The 25,303-nt window shown below is 31.7% G+C and overlaps 3 protein-coding genes and 2 long non-coding RNA genes across 12 annotated transcripts; 4 read left to right on the top strand and 1 right to left on the bottom strand.

The window, feature by feature from the left end:
• Position 1: 1 nt before the first annotated feature.
• On the top strand, positions 2-6,777 carry LOC140865266 (uncharacterized). 2 transcript variants are annotated; one of them, XM_073269850.1, is made up of 7 exons: positions 2-199; positions 775-1,026; positions 1,120-1,302; positions 1,384-1,465; positions 5,334-5,441; positions 6,154-6,312; positions 6,412-6,777. In XM_073269850.1, the coding sequence occupies exons 1-7, from the start codon at positions 197-199 to the stop codon at positions 6,606-6,608; spliced, it is 984 nt and encodes a 327-aa protein (XP_073125951.1). In that variant the 5' UTR covers positions 2-196; the 3' UTR covers positions 6,609-6,777. The 2 variants fall into 2 exon arrangements, with proteins under 2 accessions (XP_073125951.1, XP_073125952.1); XM_073269851.1 differs by lacking the exon at positions 5,334-5,441.
• Positions 6,778-9,411: 2,634 nt separating this feature from the next.
• On the bottom strand, positions 9,412-12,808 carry LOC140865310 (uncharacterized). Of its 4 annotated transcripts, none has more exons than XM_073269906.1 (7): positions 12,644-12,808; positions 11,856-12,163; positions 11,521-11,703; positions 11,131-11,212; positions 10,902-11,009; positions 10,026-10,181; positions 9,412-9,925 (listed from the first exon to the last, which is right to left on the bottom strand). In XM_073269906.1, the coding sequence occupies exons 2-7, from the start codon at positions 12,090-12,092 to the stop codon at positions 9,693-9,695; spliced, it is 999 nt and encodes a 332-aa protein (XP_073126007.1). In that variant the 5' UTR covers positions 12,093-12,163; positions 12,644-12,808; the 3' UTR covers positions 9,412-9,692. The 4 variants fall into 4 exon arrangements, with proteins under 4 accessions (XP_073126007.1, XP_073126006.1, XP_073126008.1 ...); XM_073269905.1 differs by having other exon boundaries at positions 11,856-12,167; positions 12,644-12,807; XM_073269907.1 differs by having other exon boundaries at positions 11,856-12,054; positions 12,644-12,807.
• A 2,264-nt stretch (positions 12,809-15,072) lies between these two features.
• On the top strand, positions 15,073-17,427 carry LOC140867288 (uncharacterized). Its single transcript, XR_012145105.1, has 4 exons — positions 15,073-15,161; positions 16,199-16,301; positions 16,579-16,650; positions 16,859-17,427. It is a non-coding gene; the product is annotated as an uncharacterized lncRNA (long non-coding RNA).
• A 240-nt stretch (positions 17,428-17,667) lies between these two features.
• LOC140867374 (uncharacterized) lies at positions 17,668-19,362 on the top strand. Of its 2 annotated transcripts, XR_012145128.1 has the most exons (6): positions 17,668-17,838; positions 18,156-18,211; positions 18,355-18,501; positions 18,618-18,710; positions 18,925-18,981; positions 19,142-19,362. It is a non-coding gene; the product is annotated as an uncharacterized lncRNA (long non-coding RNA). The 2 variants fall into 2 exon arrangements; XR_012145129.1 differs by lacking the exon at positions 18,156-18,211.
• Positions 19,363-21,676: 2,314 nt separating this feature from the next.
• LOC140867096 (uncharacterized) lies at positions 21,677-23,356 on the top strand. 3 transcript variants are annotated; one of them, XM_073272175.1, is made up of 3 exons: positions 21,677-21,721; positions 22,671-22,826; positions 22,927-23,355. In XM_073272175.1, exons 1-3 carry the CDS (start codon positions 21,694-21,696, stop codon positions 23,157-23,159), a joined length of 417 nt encoding a protein of 138 aa, XP_073128276.1. In that variant the 5' UTR covers positions 21,677-21,693; the 3' UTR covers positions 23,160-23,355. The 3 variants fall into 3 exon arrangements, with proteins under 3 accessions (XP_073128276.1, XP_073128275.1, XP_073128274.1); XM_073272174.1 differs by lacking the exon at positions 21,677-21,721 and adding an exon at positions 21,852-21,949 and having other exon boundaries at positions 22,927-23,354; XM_073272173.1 differs by lacking the exon at positions 21,677-21,721 and having other exon boundaries at positions 21,959-22,826; positions 22,927-23,356.
• The last annotated feature ends 1,947 nt before the right edge of the window (positions 23,357-25,303 follow it).

Below are 25,303 nucleotides of genomic sequence, written 5' to 3'. Positions count from 1 at the left end.
ATTGTGCACTCACAAAGGCTCTGCGATTTCTCTTCGGTTCTCTTCTTCCCCCACTTTTTGAGGCATCGGCACTTGAGACCATCTCCGAGTGTCAATATGGCAGCAAAAGCAAAAACCTCTGATCCGATATCAACAGTTACTTCTTAAAATAATTCCTTGACATAGAGCTTCAACCTCCCAAGCTTCTCTCGTCTAAATGGTACATGTTTTTCTCTTGTAATTAATGAGTACTCGTATTTAGTCTGTTTTTCTTTATTAAATTTTTAGTGTGGTGAAATTTGTTACAATCGAGTCTGGAATCCATGTATTATACGAGTGGATCGTAAAGAGTTTGTCTCAGACACGAAGGTTGCGAACGTAGATCTTCTTAGAAACCCTAATGTTTTTTTCACGGTTAACGCCCTCCCCAAAACCTACAGGCTGCTTTTGGTTCCCTAGACCCCACAATTGAAATTCACATATATTTATGTTTTGACTTCTTGTACCAAAGACCTAAAACTATAAATATTGGTGCGTCAACCTTATCATGTACCGAAAATCGGTAACATTGGTAGACAAAGAGATGATAAGGTATTTATTGATTAGCTTACTTATTGTTATCATTATATATGAATTAATTTCTTCTGATGTCACTCGTTTTCGTGTTAGTTGTATTATCTCTCTTTTGCTATTGTGAGCAGCCGTATATTTTATCTCACTTTGTTTTAGTGTGAATTGTCAACATTCTCATGTTGTAATTTTTGTTTAATATTTGCTATGTGGTCAACTCCACAGATGAAGGTTGTGGGTTTTGAATTACCTGGTGGTCCGGATGTCCTCCAAGTAAAAGAGCTTCCAACCCCCATTCTTGGTATTAATGAAATAATGATAGAAGTAGAAGCGGCTGGACTAAACGTTTTTGACACTTGGTTCCGACAAGATATCCCTTTTTATCGCTATACTTTCAATGCATATCTTGGATATGAGTGTGCAGGGACAGTTGTTGCTGTCAGCTCGAACATACACGAATTTAAAGTGGGTGATGAGGTGATTATTAATTAGATTAAGTATTTTTTTTTCTCACATGTAATAAACTAGGTTTATAATTATTACGACTACATTTTTGTTTTCTTGTTTCAGGTTTGTGCGATTCTTCTACGCGGGGGTGCATATGCAGAGTTTGTGGTGGTTCCCCCATCTGAGGTCCGACGAATTCCTTCAAGAGTTTCCCTTGTTCAAGCAGCAACATTGCCCGAAGCATCACGGTTAACTATTTTTGCTCTTTCAGTATTGCCAAACGTCACCCCTGGCAAAACTTTCTTGGTATTTCCACTTTTTAAAAACAAATTTTGATAATTTACACAATAATGAAACTTTAAAATGTTAATTTGCGAGCAATTGCAGATACATGGCACTGCAGGGGGATTTGACATTATCGCTATTCAATATTTTAAGCATATTGGTTGTAAAGTATTTGTGGTGGCAGGTAATACTGGTTATTGGTTTCATTTTGATTTGATTAATATTGCATTTTAATTCTCCACGGGCTTTATTCATCTGATTCTTTCAGTGCAATTGAATGGAAAATTTTGGTTTACTCGAGTTATCTATGGATAGGGAAAATAATATGGTCATTTATTTTATCATCTTAACTTATGTATGAATCCATCGGAGACGACATCTACTGGCGCATGAAAACAAGAATAAAAGATGAAGGTAAGAACCGAGGGAATAGTGCGAGTTCTTTCGAGTAGTGCAATGATCCAGGCCTTGAAACCCTAGCTTCGCTGACCTTAACCTAGTTCGACAGCCCCAAGCGCGTTGGACCCCATCCCTGGTTTCTCTTCTCTTTCGCTGATTAGTTGCCTCACGATTCCAAGCCATGAACCCTGAGTTTGCTGTTCCCTAGCTCGCTAACAGAAACGTTGACGTCTAACCCTCACCCTCTCGCTTTCCCAAGCCTTGTAGCATAGTGTCTTTTATACGCTGTAACCTAGCCTTGACTTCTTCTTGCTGTAACACTGACTCTCGAACCCTAGCTATGTGTCCTTGTTTGTGGTAGCCTAGTGGTTCGTCCCTTGCTAACCTTTCTTTCTTCTCTCCCCTCCTAGCTTTGCTGCACCATTTACAGCATCGCTGCTGCGGCAGAGCCCTTTTGTATGGTTTAATATGAGGAGGATCCCGTATAGAGGATCCTATCAGCCTTGGAGAGAGACCCGTGATGCTTCTTTCATTCAGCTGGAGGATGAATTTAAGATTGAACACAAGCTTCTCCAGATTAGAGTGCGTAACAACTAACAGGGAACCTTCTTTTTGTATAAATGAAAGAACCAGGACTGCTAGCTATTTAGTTAGATCTCAGTGGCTCCCATTGGTTTTGGTCGAAATTGCAAGAGTTCAGCTACAATGTAAATTCTGGATCGGGATTTGGCAGATTTAGAGGCAGTAACTTTGTGCTCTTTATTCAAAAACTCAAAGGTAAAGGAACTTTTCTGGAATTGACATAATTCAGCAATTTGGAGCGAGACGACAAATTTAATGCCTGGCAGCAATGCCTTGTGGGTTGGAAAAGGACGACTTTTCATCTATCCAAGTTATTGGGTGGGAAGGACTTTCAGTCCCTGAACTTAGATCGATTTGATAACTTACGATCTTTGCTGGCTGGACTCTTACTGAAAGCTATGGGTGTTTTGAATTGGGAAGACTCAGTGGCAATCATGAGCAAGTGTAAGGCAAGGGATTGGAGTAATGGGCTTATCATGACCAAGAGGAGTATCAATACATCTGGGGACAGGGGTTCGCCATGTTTTGGGATTAACACTAAAGAGTCATGTTAAATTATTCCCTTTCCAAGACAATGAGGCCGTGTGGTTATATGAAATTGAAGAGATGCTTTCTTGGTAGGGGAATAGTTCTGAAATTTGAAAAGTGGAGTCAAGAAGTTGACATGACGGTAGCGATTTATGTGTAGGGACAGTTGGATTAGCATCTTTGGGCTGCCTTGGTCTATGTGGTCTAAAGAGATATTTCAGGCTATTGGTGATTTGTGTGGGGGCCTCATGGACATCCATAGGAACACGGTTTCGTTTTCGGATTTATCGGCAACTAAAATTAAGGTAAAGGGACCTGAAGATAGATTCATTAGCAGTTTGATGCAGGTTCAATCATCGCTTGGGGCGGTTGATATTCGAATTAAGGTGCACTCAATTAATGTTATTGTCAGTCCTATCAAGGAAGAGCCGGTCATATGCCCAGGTGGTGGGTAAAAATGAGGTGACAGTGGAGGACTTGAGGAAGGTGGGGTTGCTGGTGAGTGCTCAAAAAATATCCTAGCTGTAGCAGAGGTGGGAATGGGTAAAGGTCAAGAAGATGGTTCCGTCATGTATCGTGGTAGATGAAGGGGACTTGGGGGTAGTGTTTGAGGCAAATTCAAGCTTTCCAAATGTATTAGCACTGGTATTTTTTTTTTTTTATTTCTCTACTCAACAAATGAGCCGAGCTCGAGCTCACGAGCCATATGGACGAGCATATTCATGAATATGTGGACAAGCCAAACTCGAATCAGATAAATGAGGCTGAGCTTGAGCTTGACTGCTTGAGCTCGCGAACCATATAAATGAACAGTTCGCAAACCATATAAACGAACCGTTCGCGAACAGCAAACGAGCCGAGCTACAGCTCCAGCTCGCGAGCTTGTAAACGGACATGTTTGCGAGCTCACGAGCCGAGTTTCCTTATGCTGGAGCTTGGCTCGATAAGGTTGCGAATGATCTCAAACGAGCTTTTTACTGAGCCGAGCTGACCTATTTTATTGTGTAAAATTGATCTTCGATATCTTCAAAATCATTATTAGAGGGGTGTATTCAATCTGGAAAATTAATGACTTTTATGGATTTTAGAAGTATATTGCTATTCAATCATGATTTTTATATACTCTATAAAAGTCAAGTGGTATTCAAAATAGACTTTTTAGAGTTTTAAAAATCAAGTGGTAGTCAACCTTGACTTTTAAAAACTCTACAAAAGTCTAGTGTTATTCAAAATGTCAATGAACTTTTAATAACTCCATGAAAATCATGGACTACAAACATTAATGCTTAAGGTACAACTATATTTTGTAAAAAAAAGTCTTTGGTCTAACCCAAAGATTTGGATGAATTTTTTAACTTATAATTTCTATTTTTTTCTCACATTTCCTCACTCCTCACTGTCTCTCTCCTCTCTATCTCACTTTCTCTCATATTCAAAATGAATTAATATATATATTTTTTCGTTCTTTTCCTAAAATCAAAATAAAATTATTATTTAAAAATTTGAAATTTTCGAAATATTTTGTACTTTTTAATTTATGATTTATACCAATAATTTTAATATTTAATGATGATAATATATGATTTAAAAAATTATAATATGATTTAATTCAAATATTTGAATAGCGGATAACATACATGATAAAAAAATAAAAGTTGACAAATAAATTTTTATGATATAATTGATAAAATAATTTATAAGTTATCATATGTTTTTTTTTAAAAAAAAATAACTTTACACAATCGCAAAGTTTTTAGTTTATAATTTTGTTACATTAATATATATATATATATATACATTTAAAATAAATGAAATCCATTTCATCAATAAATTAAAAAAATATTTCAAATAAATTTATTATTTATGTCAAATAATTATTATTTCAAAGAAAAAAAATAAAAATAAAAAGATATATTAAAGATAGAAATTCATGTAATTGTATGAAAAGTTTACAAATCTCAATAAAAGTCCTGCAAAAGTCTACAAAGAATTTACGGAAATCTTTTGTAAATCCATGAGAAGTCAATAAAAATCAATCAACTCCACAAAAGTCTATCATTTTAAAAAGTCACTGAAAGTCATTAAAACTCTGGATTGAATACACCCCCCTTAGTTTTTGTTCTTTCCATGTCGTTCCTTATCATTATTAGGCTTTGTTTTTTCCATGCCATTCCTTTGGATCTGGTGAAAGTAGCATAAGATTGGCGCGCGTTATGGAATAAGCCACTTTGGTGGTTTTAGATGTTAATTTTAGATGTTAATCTAGTTAATAGGGTTGACAGGACAGGGTATTGGATGCTGTTATAACGATTATCCGTATCTGGGATATTGGAAAACTTTCAACTGTGAGTTTCCATTGCTAAGTTTTCTGGTTTTATTGCCAAGGGAATGCTTAATTTGTGAATTGGTTGAGAAAACATTCAGCCATTATATGTGGTGGGACATGGGATATTAGAGAATGCCTGTCTCAGCACCATCTCCATACCCCACAATTTTAGGAAAAAAGTCATCAAGTTATACGTAACTAAATAGGGCATTTTTAGGAACGGAAGAAAAATTGCAACTTTGCAAAACACTAGGAGCAGAAGTTTGCATCAACTACAGAGAAGAAGACTTCTGCAAGCGTGTGAAGGCTGAAACAGGAGGAAAGGGTACGTGCGGAATTATCATGCTTTTTACTTTTCGAATCTGTGTATTATTGGGCAACACTTATTTAGTTATAACTTGTTACAAAAACTTGTCACTTTTATTGATTCTTTTGTGAAGAGGAGAGTTGGACTATTATTTACCAGCATGCAGAACATTGTGTTTTTGGAAAATAAAATCGAGGACCTAACATTCTAGGTCATGTATAATGCTATATATTCAGTATAATTATCGATTTTAGAAGTGATATACATTGAGTGTGAGTGAAATTTTTGTAATGACTTGTGGAACTAATAAACTAAGATTTGTTGAGTAGGTTTGCTAGATGTAATGTGAAACGTGGTAATATGCAGATATGAATGGCAGGTTTCCCTTTTGGGCAAAAATAGAAATGTGAAGAAAAGTGGTTTACGAGTTTGTAAATAAAAGATTGAATCCCAAAAACATGTACCTTTTGACATGGTTAGATCAGTTACTATATTATGCATGTGCGCTTTTGTTGAGATATTTATATTTGTACAATGTAACATATATATCAGTAAGCAGGAAAAATAATTTTGGTAGATGTGTAGGGATTTTATTTTACCAACTTCAGTCGGTGCTTGTTTAATCAAGTATGTTGGATGTGTTCTTGTTTTTTTTTTTGTGGCAGCGGTCATAGTTATCTTGCGAGACTGTTAATTCGATTTTAAATCTAACTCAACAATCCTTTTTTAGGGGTGGACGTTATACTTGATGACAGTGAAAGAGATCATTTTAAAAAGAACGTGGATTGTCTGGCTAGAAGTGGGTCTCTTGTCGTTTTAGGACACAAGATTGGGAGTTGGGTGAATGTTGACCTTTCCATTCTCATGAAGAAGGATATTAAGATCAAAGGTAGAATCATTATCCAAGTATTTATGTTATTCCTCGTCTTTTATGATGATTTTTTATGCTGTTACGTTTGATTAATGAATGATGTTTATTGGTACATAGGTGTGGATTTGCAGTATCTAGGTTATGGAGAAATGATGAGGCTTTGGTCTGATGTTGAAGCAAAAATTTGGCCACTAATAGAAGAGGGACATATAGAGCCAGTAATTGGTAGAGCTTTCACATTCAATGAAGCCGCGGAGGCGCACAGGGCCTTGGAAGAGAATAACGTTCCAGGCAAATTATTGTTAGTTCCATGATAATCTGAAGAATTATAAACAACTTTATTGTTTTTATTTGTTTCAATAATGCATCAAGTCCAGATCGTTGTTATTAGGATGATATAAACTTTTGTATTGCCAAGTACATAGGTGTTTTGACGGGTGTTATTTCATTTTCGATTTATTGAAGGTTAAATAAATTTGGATAGATGCAATGCAATATGCAAACAGCTAACTATAACAATATAGTAACTTTATTTTTCGTTCTCTCTTTCCAAGTCCTAATTTTTTCCGTATATTTTCACTTTATTTTTTATTTTTTGTATATATATTTTTTCAGCTTCGATTTCAAGAATAGCGCTATATTAAACAATAACATATTTATTTTTATTTTATACATTTTCAAGCTAGATTGATTATATTTTGATTCAGATTTTGTTTTATGAAATTTAGAGTTATTATTATTATTTTTACTAATTTCTTTTAATAAATTGCGATATTTGGATGTAAAATTGGGAGCTTATGCAATGATTCGGGGTGATAAAATCTTTCTTTCTTTTTTTCTTTTGTTTTTTTTGGATGGCATTTGATCGAACATTCTGTAATTATGAAGGAAGTACTGGAAACTTTGCATTTTAAATATTTCAATTTTTTCGTTTTGCATCAAAGCTTTTAGAGACAACAAATAAAGAAGTATATAATATATTTATACTTAAAATGGAAAAGAAGGTTGCAATAAAAGACTGAATGTGAACATATTTAATCTAAAGCATTCAAAAATCAATATAAAATTTTAGCAACAAAATCATTACAATACTAAATTTCAAACCAATTAACATAAAATTAAAAATAAAAAAGAACATTCAATAATATCGTTGATCATTAACGATATTAACTTACAAGTAATAGAAGATAATAACATAAGAATGAAGATTGGAGACAATGAACATATTAATACTATTGCAACGAACTATTTTCAGCATTAAAAAAAGATATCGCTAACAAAATAATCAAAGAATAAAGATATAAAAATGTAAATAATTAATAAAGAAACATCACAAAAATTGTTACTGAAAATGATGAGAAAATTGTTTTTTAATAAAGAATAAAAAAACGGATGACAAATAAAAAAATCATGAAAGGAAGAAAAATGGTTATATAAAGGAAGAACAAACGCAGAAATGTAAGACATTATCTATATTTTTTCACGTAAACAGAGTGGTAAAATAATTTTTTAACACTATATCATATTTTTTCTTAAATTTTGCTTTTTTAATATATCATAACATAAAATTCTATATTTTTTTCAATATCTAATTTATACGAAATTATAATATTTATTAAAAACATGATTTTAAACAACTATAGATTCAATTAGATTTGTAACACATAAATTTTTGAATAAAGGTTGTTCGCACTCATTTTATAATATATGTCATATATATTATATCATATAGAATTTTACTATTGACTAAAATATAATAAAAATCATTAATTAACTACACATTAATATTTTCTCTTCTCTTCGCATCTTAACTTAATTATTTAACAACGTTTATCGACAATAAAAAATGTTCTCACGTGCATCGCACGTGTCTTTTTCTGGTTTTTTTTTAAAAAAAACATCTCACAAAATCACAAAATAAAAAAATAATATTAAAATACAATAATTTTAAAAATAAATATTATATTGTATACATACCAAGTATAATAATTGTATATATTGTGTGCGCACTGACCCTAGTTCTATATTATGTTTGATAGAGATCCACAAAACTCTTTCATGTTCTTCAAAACGATTTCTCATAATACGATGCGCTTCTCATACCATTATGAAGAAATATAATATTATTTGAACATTCAACAAATACGAAATTAGGATCTATAGTGCAGACTTTTCAACCACTTTGTATCGATATCTTATAGGTGATTCTATGCTACACCGGGTGAAACACTCCCTTATTTTTTTTGAGATGTTCGCGCGAACATCTCCCTAAATGACAAAAAATTTCACGCTGAATGACAAAAAAATTACAGGCGGGGATCCACATGATTTTTTTTAAGCAAGATGTTCGCGCAAACATCTTAACAAAAAACACAAAAAAAGTGTATCTTACCTAGTGTAGCATAAAATCACCCATATATTAGAAATTCACATCACACTTCGAGACACAGCAAATATTTTAAAGCTTAAACTAGCTTCTTAGAATTAAAGATACCATGTCTCAAATGTGTTTAACATTCATTTTGGAAAATAAAAAGGCGTGAAACGGGTGAAAATATGAAATTGAAGCTTCAAGTTTTTTAAACCTAAGACAAAATTAAACGTAAACAAATATTTTCAATTTTTTTTTATAATTTTAATTATTTTAAATCAAACATTAAATAAAATAATAAATTAATTATAAATATATGATTAATAAATATTTCAAGTTCTAAACTATAACTATACATATTTATATCTATGTTTTCATTTTAAAAATAAATTAAATCTTTCTTTCTAAAAATATCGCTTAATCGAATTAAACATATTAAACTTAAATAAAATTAAACACCACTTAAGCGAATTTTATAAAACACTGATATTTGGAGAATAAGACCACATTTACGTTAGCTCTCAACTACAAAACCAAAATCTAACAAAACACATTTATTAAATAACAATATATATATATAGCATAACACCAACGGTCCTCCTCTGACAAAGGTGGAAGCCCCAAGAGGCCAAGACCCCAATCCCACTAATGTGGTTTGTTAATTTAGATTTAAATCCTCCTTCCCAACAGTGAGGAAAAGAAAAAAGAAAAAAGAAAAAAGAAAGAATAAATAAACATAGCATAACTCATCAAAATAAAGTGAAGTTCACTGCCTTGTAAAGAAGCAACCTAGAATTTTAGAACCCATTAAAAACTTTGAACAAATACGTCACCACGTGAGTATAAATCAAATAAAAAAGTTAAAAATAAAATATGATAACAAGCTAGAGAAAGCCAAGGGGTTTTTTCTGAAATAATACCCACCGTGTGTTTTTCCAGAAAAAAAAAAACACACAATGCGGCTATAATTTAAACTGCCCCATAAATTTATTTGCTTTATGATCTCAGGTATGAACATTAGTCACATTTACTCCCCTTTCAGATGGCCACTGGTCTTCTCAAAATCCATGTACAAAATAATCTTCCCAGTACCATCATTTTTTTTCAAAAGGTCCAAAGCCTTTTGAGCTTCAATCATAGCAAAACGATTCCCCACTGCAGGGATGACTTTTTTTTCAAGAATGGCAGGCCACAAATGAGTTCTCACTTCGGCAATCACAGAAGCTTTGTAATCCAGATCTCTAGATTGTAGATCAAAAACTGCAAACAATGATAATAAATTGTACACTCGAAAACAATTGGGGATGAGGGTTCTAGCCAACTCCAGGCACACTATTACAAAGAAGCTATTAATATTTACCTGTAATTTCAGTATGATGTTGTTGTAGCCTAGCAAGATCTATCCTACCACATTCCTTTCCATGCAATTCCACAATCACAACCTTACCCCCAGTACAACAGCACTCGATGTTTCTTCGAAGATTGGAAGCTCCATAATCAAGGACAAAATCAACACCTGAAAAGATGATTAACAACCAAGTGGGAAAAAAATGCCTCCACAATTTCAGTTTACTCAGCATCCAAATTAACAAGCAAACCTTTGCATCATTACCACTGTATAGAAGCATTTGGTTAGTCACAATCCATTTGTATCTCCAATAAATAGTACTTAAAAGTGTTTGCAACCTCTAAAAATAAGTGATTCTGGACTTTTTTCTTAACAATTTAGAGGTTTCAAACACAACCTAAGTACTATTTATTGGAAATTGTTGAGAAAAAAACTTAATATTCCCTTATTTTTAGAGGTTGTAACCACTACCTTAATTAAGTTATGAATCTCTCAGATTAAGGTGACAAAGAGGCCAAAAGGCATCACCCGTTGTAAAACAATAATAATCAAGCATTTATTCCACTAAATGGGATCAGCTTGTCATGGTAAAAAATTCATGCAGAAATAGTTTTTCAAGTAGTTTAAAATAGTACGAGTCCACATTTTTCAGATCTAGCTTAGCCTTGTATTTGTTAGAATTTGTTATTTGAGTTCGAATCATACTAGGATCAAGTTCTGGGTTTTCATATTTCCATTAAAAAAACTTAAGATTTAATGATTTGTTGAAACAGTCAAGCAGCAACTACAGCCTACATCATGGTATTTGACAAAGAGAAAATATATTAATAAAAAAAATTCATGCCAACCATCAAATCGTTCGGTGATAAGTTATGCGCAAAAAGTTACCTAAACATCCAGCACTCCCGACAACCTCCTCTACAAAGTTTGTTGATGTGTTATCAAAACAAAAGTCAGCACCATAATCACGACACATCGAAAACATGTCGCGACTACCTTCAAAAGCATCAACAAGAACGAGCATATGTAACAATCTAGACACCTTAGGGCTTAGACATCATAAATCGTCATGAAAATGAGTAAGGGCTTAAGACTAAAATGGAGTAAACAATGTCACCTGTGGAGGCAATAACTGTTAAGCCCATGTGCTTTGCATATTGTATTGCCAATGCACCAATCCCGTTGGCCCCTTCATGAATCTAAATGTAGCACAACTCTAAATTTGATTATGGCTTTGATAATTTGCCACAAAAGCAAATAATGTATTGAAGAAATACTCTAAATCTCTAATATTTACAAATAAATACAAAGTGCAAAACAACTAGAGCTCATCACTTTAACCAAGCATATTACCTTAATGACAAAAAAAGAACTAAAAAAAATCATTAACATAACGTTAGCCATCATACTTTGAAAACTAGGAATAGATAAGTAAAAAACCAAATATGGATTCAAAACTACTTTTTAAAATGAAGCAAACGCCTTCTGATTGTGGATGGTGACTCACCAATATCTTTTTATCTTTAAGTGTCTTGGGATCACACATTTCGAATAAAGCTGACCATATGCTGCATGATGCATAAGGTAAGCCCGCGGCAGCTTCTAAATCAATATCAGGTAATGGAAGAAGCAAGTTTGCCGGTACAGCCACTTTTTCAGCATATCCTCCTCCCTCGAGAATGGCACAAACCTGAACTCACAATTTTAAGTTATGCATTGCAAAATTGTCATACTTAGGGAAAGAGAAATAGGAAAAAAAAAAAAAAAAAAACCATTTTCCATCACAGTCAGTCTTGAATTGAGATTTTACAACACATCTCTTGTGAGAGAAATGACAATTACCTTATCTCCAACTTTGCAACAATTGACATTTCTTCCAACTGCTTCAATTATTCCAGCACATTCAAGGCCTGGGCAGACACCCTCGTCACTTGCAACCACATCAATTATATCACCTCTATTTACACCAGCTGCGGACACCTTGATCATTATTTCATCGTCCTTAATTTTCGGCTTTTTAACTTCTCGCTGCTCTAAAATACTTGAAAACCATGATTTTTTAACTACCATCGCTTTCATTGTTGAAATAGCAGGTCAATTTCCCCGCAAAGGCCCAGAAAAAAAATCAATGACACAGAGATAACATCTTGCTGTCTGAGACAAAATAAATAAATAAATAAAAATTGGGAGTGCGATTAATAATACACAAAAGTACTGGATTTTCGACCAGATTCACAGAAGTGAATTTAAAACTAATCGTTTGAAGCCGTTATTGGCTTAGGATCTCGGAAATGCATTTTAAAAATTCCCCTAAGCATGTGTTCTACTATCCCCGTCACTCGAACTATATCACAACTCTGCAGTTACCTACAACAATTATAAGCGCCATAGTTCTAAGAGATCAAGTAAAAATGTCAAAAATAACTTTTTGAAAAACAAACTCCGCAAAATCTGCACTACTACGCATATTTACAGAACATTAATCAAGAAATAGGTTTTATATCCTTTTTTTAAATTCCACTCACGCACACAGTTTTATATCCTTTCGAGACAGGAAACGGTTCAAAAATTATCTATGAACGTCCTCCGATGAAATCGAGGTGCAACAGATTAAAGAAAAAATCAAGAACCTGACTAAAAGGTAACGAGATTTTGTGCTATGTTCCTCCAATTTCCGGCGACCTAGGCGGCGGGGAGGGTGGTGGCTGGTGGCTGGTACATTTTTGTTTTGGAAAAGAGGAGAATTTCTACACAATGTTTTAAGGTTTTATGCTTAAAAAAATAAATCGTATATAACAATTAGCAATAGCCTTCTTTGTTTTTATCTGTTTATAATATTTCGATGGATAATGATAATGGATAATGATATCTGTATACAGAGACTTACATATAGGATAATGATACTTGAAGAGTGATAGTATTATGTATTTTATTTTCTCTTTTCACTGTTGGCTTTTAATTTTTACATATTAAAGGATATGTTGCTAATATCATTTCTGTCTATAAGTTGTAACTTTTTATTTTGATAGGAATGGTTCATGAGGGTACAACATTTGAAAAACCTCATTTTCGACAATATGAGACATATACACAACCTATAATTATGATTGTCGGCTCAAAATTCAAAAAGAGGTAGCATTTCAATTTATACATCAAGGATTTGTTGGCTGATTCTGTATAACTCTTATTTGACCTTTTTCATTTGTATGAGTGTTATGTGTATATAGCAAACTCATATATCTAAGATTCAAGTTGTTTTCTGTACGTATATGTAACAAACACATGTATTTTTATGATATTTATGATTTTTATGAAAAGAAAAAAACTATTAGAGTAAAAAAAATATCTTGGTCCATCCCATCAGAGATTATTATGAAGACCAATAATAGCTAGCACGCTTATCAAAATAAATATACCATAAAAAAAACTAAAATGGCCACTAGCAACCATAAGAGACCATCAGACGACCATTAAAAATACCATCAGATAACATCACGACCATCAGAGACCATCATGAAGACCAACAACAACTACGCGACCATCAGAAGACCGTGAAAGCCGACCATCAAAATACTATACCATCGAAATAGGTTAGGAGACCATTATATAACCGCGGAGATCATTATATAACTAGCTACAAAAGACCATTATAAAATTACGAAGACCATCCATGACAACTATGATACTACCACACCGATCACAGTGCAATGCAGGGACAATTATCTACCAAGACTATAATCACAAAAGTTTTAGCTAACAAGAACACAAGCAACAATACCATGAGAGAGACAAATATTATAAGGAAAAAAAAAATCACAAAATCCATATACAAACTTACAAACACAGAATTAGGGAAAAAATACGCGTACCTCGTTAGTGAATTGAAAAAATATATCACAGTGATGGAAACTAGAAGAGAATAAAAGAAAAGAAATCACAACGACGAAGGGAAGAAAAGAAAAAAAAATCACAGTGAAAAGATAAAAAGAATGTGTCACAATGGAGAAAATAGGTGAGAAACAACGTATAAATTTTTTTGATTTTGACCAATCATATTTAATCAGAATATATAATTATTTTATTATTTTATTTTTAAAAAATTACACTAATTAATTAAGTCTAAATTGTGTTGAATGGCTTTTTAATCAAATGGAGGTCATAGACCAAAATAAAATTTTTTAAGGTCATTTGACCAAAATTGAGACCTGGAAAAGGTCATTTTTTTAAAATGCCTCATGGATATTTGTATTTTAAATGAGTTGATCCGTGAGACGGTCTCACAGGAGAGTCACTTAGGGCATCCACAGTAGAAAAACCCCAACATGACTTTTTTCGCGCTTCTCACTCCACCACATCATTGACACGTCAAAAACAAAAAATCTCATTAACCCTCCACGGTAACAAAAAACCCAAACAATTTTTTTATGGACCTCACTCTCAATTCAAATATATATCAACTATCAATTTATAAATTTTATATATTTATATATACAAATGATATATTTTTATTATGTTTTACTTAATTATCATAAAAAAATATAATTTTTCTTAATTAAAAATTACAGAATTTTCAGATTTTTATTATTAGATGTATTTTATCATTGATCAATTTTAAAAATTAAACGGCTAATTTAATTAAAAAAATTGCAATGACTATACACACAATTTTAAAAAAAAAAGAAACACAAAAAACAAATGAAATTAATTGTTATAATAAAAATGAAAATAAAAAAACAAAAAAAAAACAAATGAAAAAGCCACGGTCAAAACACAAAAGTGTTATATATATATATATATATATATATATATATATATATATATATATATAACAGTAATATATTTATATATATTTAAACAAATTTTTTTTTTAAAAAAAAAAAAATAAAAAGCAAAGGGGTCTCCCACCCTTTGCTATGCAAAAGAAAGAACTCCTCCCACTATGTGGGAGGAGTTATTTAAATGTTGCCACCTCAGCCCAATGACAGCTCAAAAAGAGCAGCCCATTAGAAATGCCTTATTATTTAACAAAATCCCAATTATTTGAAATCACCGTGCCAAATTCCGAGATGATAGATTTGTCTGCAGAATCCTCTCTCAATCTCGTCGTATATACAAATCAGATTACACGACGCTTCTCATCTCCTCATTGTAAGTTTCAAGTCTATCGATTTCTATAAATCCACTTCGTTAAATTCTCCTCTTTTTTTTTTTTTTTTCAATTTCAATTTCAATTCTGCCGACCGTTACCATTCCACAATGTTTATCGTTTTTTTTCACGTGAATAAATTATCCAATTTTCATAAAATACGCAGTCTGAAATTGTATTTATATTCGTATATTGTGTTTATTAATTGTTAGCTAAAGATGCCTGATTTGTGTTTGATTTTATTGAATCAGAAAAAAAGGTTTCTTGGGTGTTAGAAATTTGATGTTTTGAATGTTAATATGTCCCCTGATTGTGTTTACGGCGTTGTTTGTTGGTCAATTTATGAATTGATGCAAGTGATTTGAGTACTGATATATATGTATGTGTGTGTACTCATATTGCTCATATATATTTAGCTATATATATCTTGTGATTTTTCAGATTATTTAATTTATTGATTGATGATTAGAAATGGGTGAGGAAATATTATTGAATTTGTGATTTATCAGATAACTTAGATAGATAATTGGACTATTGGTGGTGATGGTACTTCTGCTTTCAGAAGAAGAAGTCCTATTAAACAAGAAGAAAATATAGCTAGCTCCGATCGGAAGGCCGTGATGTGTGAAAAAAGATTAAATATTTTCAATTTATTTTATCCATATTAAAAAATTATGTGTTCGAAAATTGACTGGTATTACTTTATTGTTTAAATAGAATTAAATTAGAATTTACCATGGATGATTTACCAAAATCATACTATGAAGCAGAGAAATTGATGAATCAATATGAACTTGGGTTTGGGATGAATCTGATGATGCTGCAGGTGTGGAAATTTTCTAGCATATATATATATTTTATGTTTATTTAATTTGATAAAGTGATAGTAGTATATTGGATTTGCTAGATGATACTTGAAGAATGATAGTATTATGTATTTTATTTTCTCTTTTCACTGTTGGCTTTTAATTTTTACATATTAAAGGATATGTTGCTAATATCATTTCTGTCTATAAGTTGTAACTTTTTATTTTGATAGGAATGGTTCATGAGGGTACAACATTTGGGAAACCTCATTTTCGACAATATGAGACATATACACAACCTATAATTATGATTGTCAGCTCAAAATTCAAAAAGAGGTAGCATTTCAATTTATACATCAAGGATTTGTTGGCTGATTCTGTATAACTCTTATTTGACCTTTTTCATTTGTATGAGTGTTATGTGTATATAGCAAACTCATATATCTAAGATTCAAGTTGTTTTCTGTACGTATATGTAACAAACACATGTATTTTTATGATTTTTATGATTTTTATGAAAAGAAAAAAACTATTAGAGTAAAAAAATTATCTTGGTCCATCCCATATGAAATAAAGGACGAATTATCTTCTTATCTTTAATTACTTGGATTAGATCTCTTGAAGCATTGGAATAAAATAATTGATGAGTTAACTGAAGTAGCTCTGAAGATTCTGGCAGCTAGAGGTTAGTTCGATATTATTGTTACTCATTATAGTGCATTATTATTGATTCATCTTTATTATTTGTTAATTATATTACTGCTTAATCACAAAATATAGTATTCAAACAGTAAGGGTGCACAAAAATTTTACCCAAGTTCTGAAATAAAATATTGAATCGATTTGAGAAGAGTATATAAAAATCTGTAATTTGTGCCTTTTGCTTTTGACAGGAATGGCTCGTAAGAATAAAACTGTTGGAGAAAGTCATTTTCAAATTCAAGATGAGGTAGATATCAGACCATGGATCATGATTTAAGTCGGTCGTGCAAATAGCTAGCAGAACGCCAATGTTAAATTTGTCATATTTTGTTTTGGTTTTTTTGTTTTGTTTTGTTTTGTTTTGTTTTTTGGTCATATTTTGTTGAATATTATTTGGATGGCTGATTTTTGCAACGGATTGTGAGTTTGTTGGCATCAATGGTGATTCAACAATTTGTGGGGTGCATTTTCAATCAATCTATTCACGTTTTCCTACCTTTTGTAGAAATAATTACCCTTGATTTGTTTCTTGATTTCCTTAAGTACTGCTTCTAAATCATTTTACTTTTCTTCACTGAAGAGCAATTTATTGTCTTTTATTATGCTCCTATGCGAAGCATCCATTAGGTGAGGCATTTAAGAGTAACTAAGAATTCAAGAAATTTAAGCTATACAAGAGGAAAAATGTAAGTTTCTTAATTTCAATGTATCTTACGCTACTGTCATGCAACAATTATTAACTTTGGCTACTTGGGCTCCGTTTGGACATGTATTTTAAAAACGTTTTTACTATTTTATAAGTTAAAAAAACTTAAAATATGTGTTTAGATAGAATTCTTATAAAATATTTTTGAAAAATTTCTTTAAAAAGTGTTCCTAAAGTACAGTTTTATAAAAACAAATAAAAGATGTTTTTTAATGTTTTTTTGGAAAAAAATGCGGGTCAAAAACGGGTCAAACGGGTCATGGATCGGGTGATTTTGCAAACGGGTCATTACACTCCCCGTCTCTCTTCCCGCAACCCTAACATTTCTCTCTGGTTTTTCTCTCGGTCCTTCCCATCCCAACTCGCCGCCCCCGCCCCCCCCAAACTTCTCGTCTCTTGGATTCCTCGTCGCGCAATGCTTATGGGAGCCTGAAGTACACGAGAGATCCCTAAACTCTACCAAATGTATGTTTTCTTATTTTCTGCTGAAATTTGTGTTTATGGGTTCCTAAATTTTAATAATTCCTGCTAGTAAAAAAATATCTCGTGAAATTTCAGCTGGAATCAATCAATATATGATTGTGTATTCTAGATTAGCATCAATACAGCTAGCTGTTTTTTTAATTTTCGAATTACTTGAGACATTGCACACTATGTGTTTGTTGTTTTGTTCTAGTGATGCCATAATGTATCTACATATATTTTTATATATATTACTCTATGCCTTAATGATACTTTTTTACAAGCATTTTGTGCTTTGAAAGTTTTTTTTTGCAAGGAAGATTATGGATATTATTGAAAACAAACAATTACATGGTACAATCTTCCAACCAATAAGGTAAAATCCCATCGTCCCACACAAAAGGGTTAGGGATAAAAGAAGCAAACCGAGCTAGAGCATGAGCATTGGTATTCAAAGAACGGCTAATTTGACGCACTCACCCCTGTTCTTGATGTATACAATGATGTTGTTTCATGTAGGTGATACCGTGTGCTTTACCATCAGTTTTTATTTATCCATCGACTCAACATCTTGTCGTGAATCGCATTTTATGGGCATTTTACGTCTTCTTGGAGGCTGTTTCGGTCCTTCCTCAGCTTCATCTCATGCAACAGCAAAACACAAAGGTTAAGAAATTCTTCTCATCACATTCTTAATAGTTATCAAGATACACGTTTCGTTTCTTTGTTTAGATTGTTGAACCTTTCACTGCACATTATGTATTTGCTGTCGGAGTTGCCAGGTTCTTGAGCTATGCACATTGGGTTCTTCAGGTTTGATCATACATAAACTCGAGCTTTTCGCCCTTTGATATAGACACAGACATAAAATACATGTAAGAATACGTTCTTTTGAAATTTCTTCATTATTTAGCAATCTATGGACTTTTTAGATGGATTTGTTTGAAAATATTGCTCTAAATGAGATACTGTGACAGAGTTCGTATCTCTGTTTATGTGGGATGCAAAAGATGCTATTAAGATCATTTGTCTTGCATATTAATACTTATTTCCAAACCAAATAAATGAATTTATTTGCACAATTTTTAGTATGCTGTCCAAGGAGAGCTGTATCTTCGTATTTCTGAGCTTCAGAAGGAAGGGAAGGTAAATTTTACCTGTTATAACCGAGGACTTATAGTACCATTTTTGTAGTTTATGATGCAGTTGGTGAGTTCATAATCTCCCTTCGATCTTTACTAGATGTCTAGATCATGCCTTGATGAGTTATAAGTATGATTTTTGTTTCCCATTTCGAACATGACAGGACAAGGCGACATGGCAGTGAAGGTAGTGAAGGAAGGCGGGAGTGTAGTTGTCCTAACCGGTGTTATCACATCGCCAGGTTTCAGGTTCACTTCGAATGGAGAATATTTAAAGGGTCTGAATCCATATCTGGAGAGTGGCAAGTTGGAGCCGATACTTGATCCTGAGGAACTCTCCCTTTTGACAAGGTTAACGAAGCTTTCTCATAGAAACGAACCGAGCATCGAGATTAAGTCGTTAAAAATTTTATTATTATAAATTAATTTTTTTTTATTAATTTTTTTTTTTGAAAAGTCGTTAAAAATTTTATTATTATAAATTAATTTTTTTTAATTAATTTTTTTTTCTTTCAAATAATTTGAAAGAGATTGTAAGTTTTAAGTTTTATATATTTAATGCACTTATTATGGTTTTTTTGCTTCCAATATTTTAAACGATAATTTATATGTTTTAAATTTTATATATTTAATTATGCACTAAAAGAAAAAAAAAAGAAAAAGAAAAAGAAATCAATCACTAAAAAAATGAAAGGAAAAATAAAAATATCTCTCCATTACAAAAAAAATGAGAAAAAAAGTAATATTAACATTTTTTTATAAAAGATGCGGCGGTTGAATGTGCTCTGCAAACGAGTTTGCTGATTTTCTAAATGTTTGTGGAGCAATTTTGTTGGTATATAGTCGCTTAGAAGGAAAAAAGGTTTATCACTTGGAAAGACAAATATGACAATCATGTATTAGTACTTTGAGTTCTATGAAATTTTTTATTTATGTTTTAAGTTAATTTGCTATCTTATGAAATTGTGGTGTGAAAACAACTCATTATTTCACGAAATGACATTTTTTGTTGTCTTAATGGAACATGAAAACAAATATATATGATTATAAAATTAATAAGAATACATTTCAAAATGTCTTTATAAATAACAAATAGTGACACTTTTCAATGTTCTTATAAATTAGTGTAAAAGACATTTATAAATGTTAATATAAACTAGTTAACGAGGCATTTTAAATTGAGTTTATAGTTTACTTCTAGTGACAATTTATATTGTCATTATTACATAAGAGTATAAGACATGCACAAGTGTCATTAATCATTAATCTTTTGTGACATTTTAGATTGTCTTGAAATCCTTAATTCGTGACACATATAAAGTCATTATTAATATCTTATTGTGACATTGGAAAATGTTGCAAGGTCTAAAACGACATTAGAATAGATGGCATTTAGTGTAAGTGTCACTAGAACTTTAATGTCACTAAATGTTCCATAGCATCGAAACACTAGAACTAATCATAAATTCAGTTTGGCTAAATTTTAGTTTTGGCTTTCATGTTGAGTCAATAACTTCACATTAGAATAAATATATTATAAACATACCCAACAAAGAGTGATGAGATTGAATAAATCAACAGTTTGTGCTATGTACAAACATCCAAATTAGATAACATTTTGAATTTAATTGTGGTATACGTGTCATATTGTATCGAAAATTGTATGCCGTCTACCGTACTGAAAATTATGGATTTTAAGAAATATATAATGATATCATATTGAAAACTGAAATTTTTCGATATGCATAACTAACATATAGATTATACCTAGATTTTGTGATATATTTAGATATAAAAACAACATTAGTAAAACCGAAAAAAATTATATTTTTTAATATAATATTTTATTTTATTATTAAAAAATATATTTTTTAATTTTTTTTTATTGTTTTGATATTTTGGTATACACATAAATTTTTAAATTTCTTTCGGTTTTCGTGTCGAAAATTTGATATCACTACTGCACTGCACCGATTACTCCGTGTATCAAAAACTTTTAGTAAATTTGATATTTTTCTATACAGCAATTTAGAAAATTCCGATATTTTTTCCTTCTCCTTTAAATGGTAAATAAATTCTTTAAAAAAATTTAGTTAAAAGAATTAAAAAGAAAATAGCCGGCCAATAAAAATTGATGTTGAACGGGGAAAACCGTCTCTCTTAATTGATGGCAAAAGAACACGCTTCATATTTGAAATGAAGGAGAAGGGAATTTAAAAATAGCCCACTGCGTATAACTAACTCCTCGTATCAGTTGAGAGGTGGTCCATGTCGAAGAAGGCAAAGAATGGCAAGAACCAGGGCCGGGGAAACAATGGCCGGCCAAAGAACGGTGGTGGAAACGGCCGGAAAGGCGCGCCCGACGTGGTTATTGACGTACCAGGGGCTACCCGGGCTGCCATTTCCCGACGAGTAAGATTCGATCAACTTAAGTTGGGTTGTGCCTGTGTAGGTGGAGGTTGGTGGGTCATTTCTATGTTTGTGCGTAGATATATGAAAAAACTTTCGCTGGATATTTTCTTGGAATGCCTTCCAGTGGCCTTTGGACTCTTGTTGTGGGGAATGAAATTGTGTGAAAATAGACTGATACCCTATTTGAACAGAGAAGGATTTTCCTACTGTTTCACACTTGGAATTTATATTATTCAGACTTTTTTGTGTGCTTGTAGTTTGATTGGCTCGGTCAGGATAGTTGGCAATACAATATGCAAAGCACATGGGCTTAACAGTTATTGCCTCCACAGGTGACATTGTTTACTCCATTTTAGTCTTAAGCCCTTACTCATTTTCATGACGATTTATGATGTCTAAGCCCTAAGGTGTCTAGATTGTTACATATGCTCGTTCTTGTTGATGCTTTTTGAAGGTTCGCGACATGTTTTCGATGTGTCGTGATTATGGTGCTGACTTTTGTTTTGATAACACATCAACAAACTTTGTAGAGGAGGTTGTCGGGAGTGCTGGATGTTTAGGTAACTTTTTGCGCATAACTTATCACCGAACGATTTGATGGTTGGCATGAATTTTTTTTATTAATATATTTTCTCTTTGTCAAATACCATGATGTAGGCTGTAGTTGCTGCTTGACTGTTTCAACAAATCATTAAATCTTAAGTTTTTTTAATGGAAATATGAAAACCCAGAACTTGATCCTAGTATGATTCGAACTCAAATAACAAATTCTAACAAATACAAGGCTAAGCTAGATCTGAAAAATGTGGACTCGTACTATTTTAAACTACTAGAAAAACTATTTCTGCATGAATTTTTTACCATGACAAGCTGATCCCATTTAGTGGAATAAATGCTTGATTATTATTGTTTTACAACGGGTGATGCCTTTTGGCCTCTTTGTCACCTTAATCTGAGAGATTCATAACTTAATTAAGGTAGTGGTTACAACCTCTAAAAATAAGGAAATATTAAGTTTTTTTCTCAACAATTTCCAATAAATAGTACTTAGGTTGTGTTTGAAACCTCTAAATTGTTAAGAAAAAAGTCCAGAATCACTTATTTTTAGAGGTTGCAAACACTATTTAAGTACTATTTATTGGAGATTCAAATGGATTGTGACTAACCAAATGCTTCTATACAGTGGTAATGATGCCAAGGTTTTCTTGTTAATTTGGATGCTGAGTAAACTGAAATTGTGGAGGCATTTTTTTCCCACTTGGTTGTTAATCATCTTTTCAGGTGTTGATTTTGTCCTTGATTATGGAGCTTCCAATCTTCGAAGAAACATCGAGTGCTGTTGTACTGGGGGTAAGGTTGTGATTGTGGAATTGCATGGAAAGGAATGTGGTAGGATAGATCTTGCTAGGCTACAACAACATCATACTGAAATTACAGGTAAATATTAATAGCTTCTTTGTAATAGTGTGCCTGGAGTTGGCTAGAACCCTCATCCCCAATTGTTTTCGAGTGTACAATTTATTATCATTGTTTGCAGTTTTTGATCTACAATCTAGAGATCTGGATTACAAAGCTTCTGTGATTGCCGAAGTGAGAACTCATTTGTGGCCTGCCATTCTTGAAAAAAAAGTCATCCCTGCAGTGGGGAATCGTTTTGCTATGATTGAAGCTCAAAAGGCTTTGGACCTTTTGAAAAAAAATGATGGTACTGGGAAGATTATTTTGTACATGGATTTTGAGAAGACCAGTGGCCATCTGAAAGTGGAGTAAATGTGACTAATGTTCATACCTGAGATCATAAAGCAAATAAATTTATGGGGCAGTTTAAATTATAGCCGCATTGTGTGTTTTTTTTTTCTGGAAAAACACACGGTGGGTATTATTTCAGAAAAAACCCCTTGGCTTTCTCTAGCTTGTTATCATATTTTATTTTTAACTTTTTTATTTGATTTATACTCACGTGGTGACATATTTGTTCAAAGTTTTTAATGGGTTCTAAAATTCTAGGTTGCTTCTTTACAAGGCAGTGAACTTCACTTTATTTTGATGAGTTATGCTATGTTTATTTATTCTTTCTTTTTTCTTTTTTCTTTTTTCTTTTCCTCACTGTTGGGAAGGAGGATTTAAATCTAAATTAACAAACCACATTAGTGGGATTGGGGTCTTGGCCTCTTGGGGCTTCCACCTTTGTCAGAGGAGGACCGTTGGTGTTATGCTATATATATATATATATTGTTATTTAATAAATGTGTTTTGTTAGATTTTGGCTTTGTAGTTGAGAGCTAACGTAAATGTGGTCTTATTCTCCAAATATCATTGTTTTATAAAATTCGTTTAAGTGGTGTTTAATCTTATTTAAGTTTAATATGTTTAATTCGATTAAGCGATATTTTTAGAACGAAATATTTAATTTATTTTTAAAATGAAAACATAGATATAAATATGTATAGTTATAGTTTAGAACTTGAAATATTTATTAATCATATATTTATGATTAATTTATTATTTTATTTAATGTTTGATTTAAAATAATTAAAATTATAAAAATAATTGAAAATATTTGTTTACGTTTAATTTTGTCTTAGGTTTAAAAAACTTGAAGCTTCAATTTCATATTTTCACCCGTTTCACGCCTTTTAATTTTCCAAAATGAATGTTAAACACATTTGAGACATGGTATCTTTAATTCTAAGAAGCTAGTTTAAGCTTTAAAATATTTGCTGTGTCTCGAAGTGTGATGTGAATTCCTAATATATGGGTGATTTTATGTTACACTAGGTAAGATATACTTTTTTTGTATTTTTTGTTAAGATGTTTGCGCGAACATCTTGCTTAAAAAAATCATGTGGACCCCCGCCTGTAATTTTTTTGTCATTCAGCGTGAAATTTTTTGTCATTTAGGGAGATGTTCGCGCGAACATCTCAAAAAAATAAGGGAGTGTTTCACCCGGTGTAGCATAGAATCACCTATAAGATATCGATACAAAGTGGTTGAAAAGTCTGCACTACAGATCCTAATTTCGTATTTGTTGAATGTTCAAATAATATTATATTTCTTCAGAATGGTATGAGAAGCGCATCGTATTATGAGAAATCGTTTTGAAGAACATGAAAGAGTTTTGTGGATCTCTATCAAACATAATATAGAACTAGGGTCAGTGCGCACACAACATATACAATTATTATACTTGGTATGTATACAATATAATATTTATTTTTAAAATTATTGTATTTTAATATTATTTTTTTATTTTGTGATTTTGTGAGATGTTTTTTTTAAAAAAAAAAAACCAGAAAAAGACACGTGCGATGCACGTGAGAACATTTTTTATTGTCGATAAACGTTGTTAAATAATTAAGTTAAGATGCGAAGAGAAGAGAAAATATTAATGTGTAGTTAATTAATGATTTTATTATATTTTAGTCAATAGTAAAATTCTATATGATATAATATATATGACATATATTATAAAATGAGTGCGAACAACCTTTATTCAAAAATTTATGTGTTACAAATCTAATTGAATCTATAATTGTTTAAAATCATGTTTTTAATAAATATTATAATTTCGTATAAATTAGATATTGAAAAAAATATAGAATTTGATGTTATGATATATTAAAAAAACAAAATTTAAGAAAAAATATGATATGGTGTTAAAAAAATTATTTTACCACTCTGTTTACGTGAAAAAATATAGATAATGTCTTACATTTCTGCGTTTGTTCTTTCTTTATATAACCATTTTTCTTCCTTTCATGATTTTTTTATTTGTCATCCGTTTTTTTATTCTTTATTAAAAAACAATTTTCTCATCATTTTCAGTAACAATTTTTGTGATGTTTTTTTATTAATTATTTACATTTTTATATCTTTATTCTTTGATTTTTTTGTTAGCGATATCTTTTTTTAA

The sequence above is a fragment of the Henckelia pumila genome, chromosome 4, assembly GCF_033568475.1.
Source record: "Henckelia pumila isolate YLH828 chromosome 4, ASM3356847v2, whole genome shotgun sequence".
Lineage (NCBI taxonomy): Eukaryota > Viridiplantae > Streptophyta > Magnoliopsida > Lamiales > Gesneriaceae > Henckelia > Henckelia pumila.
This window is presented reverse-complemented; position numbering and strand designations above follow the sequence as displayed.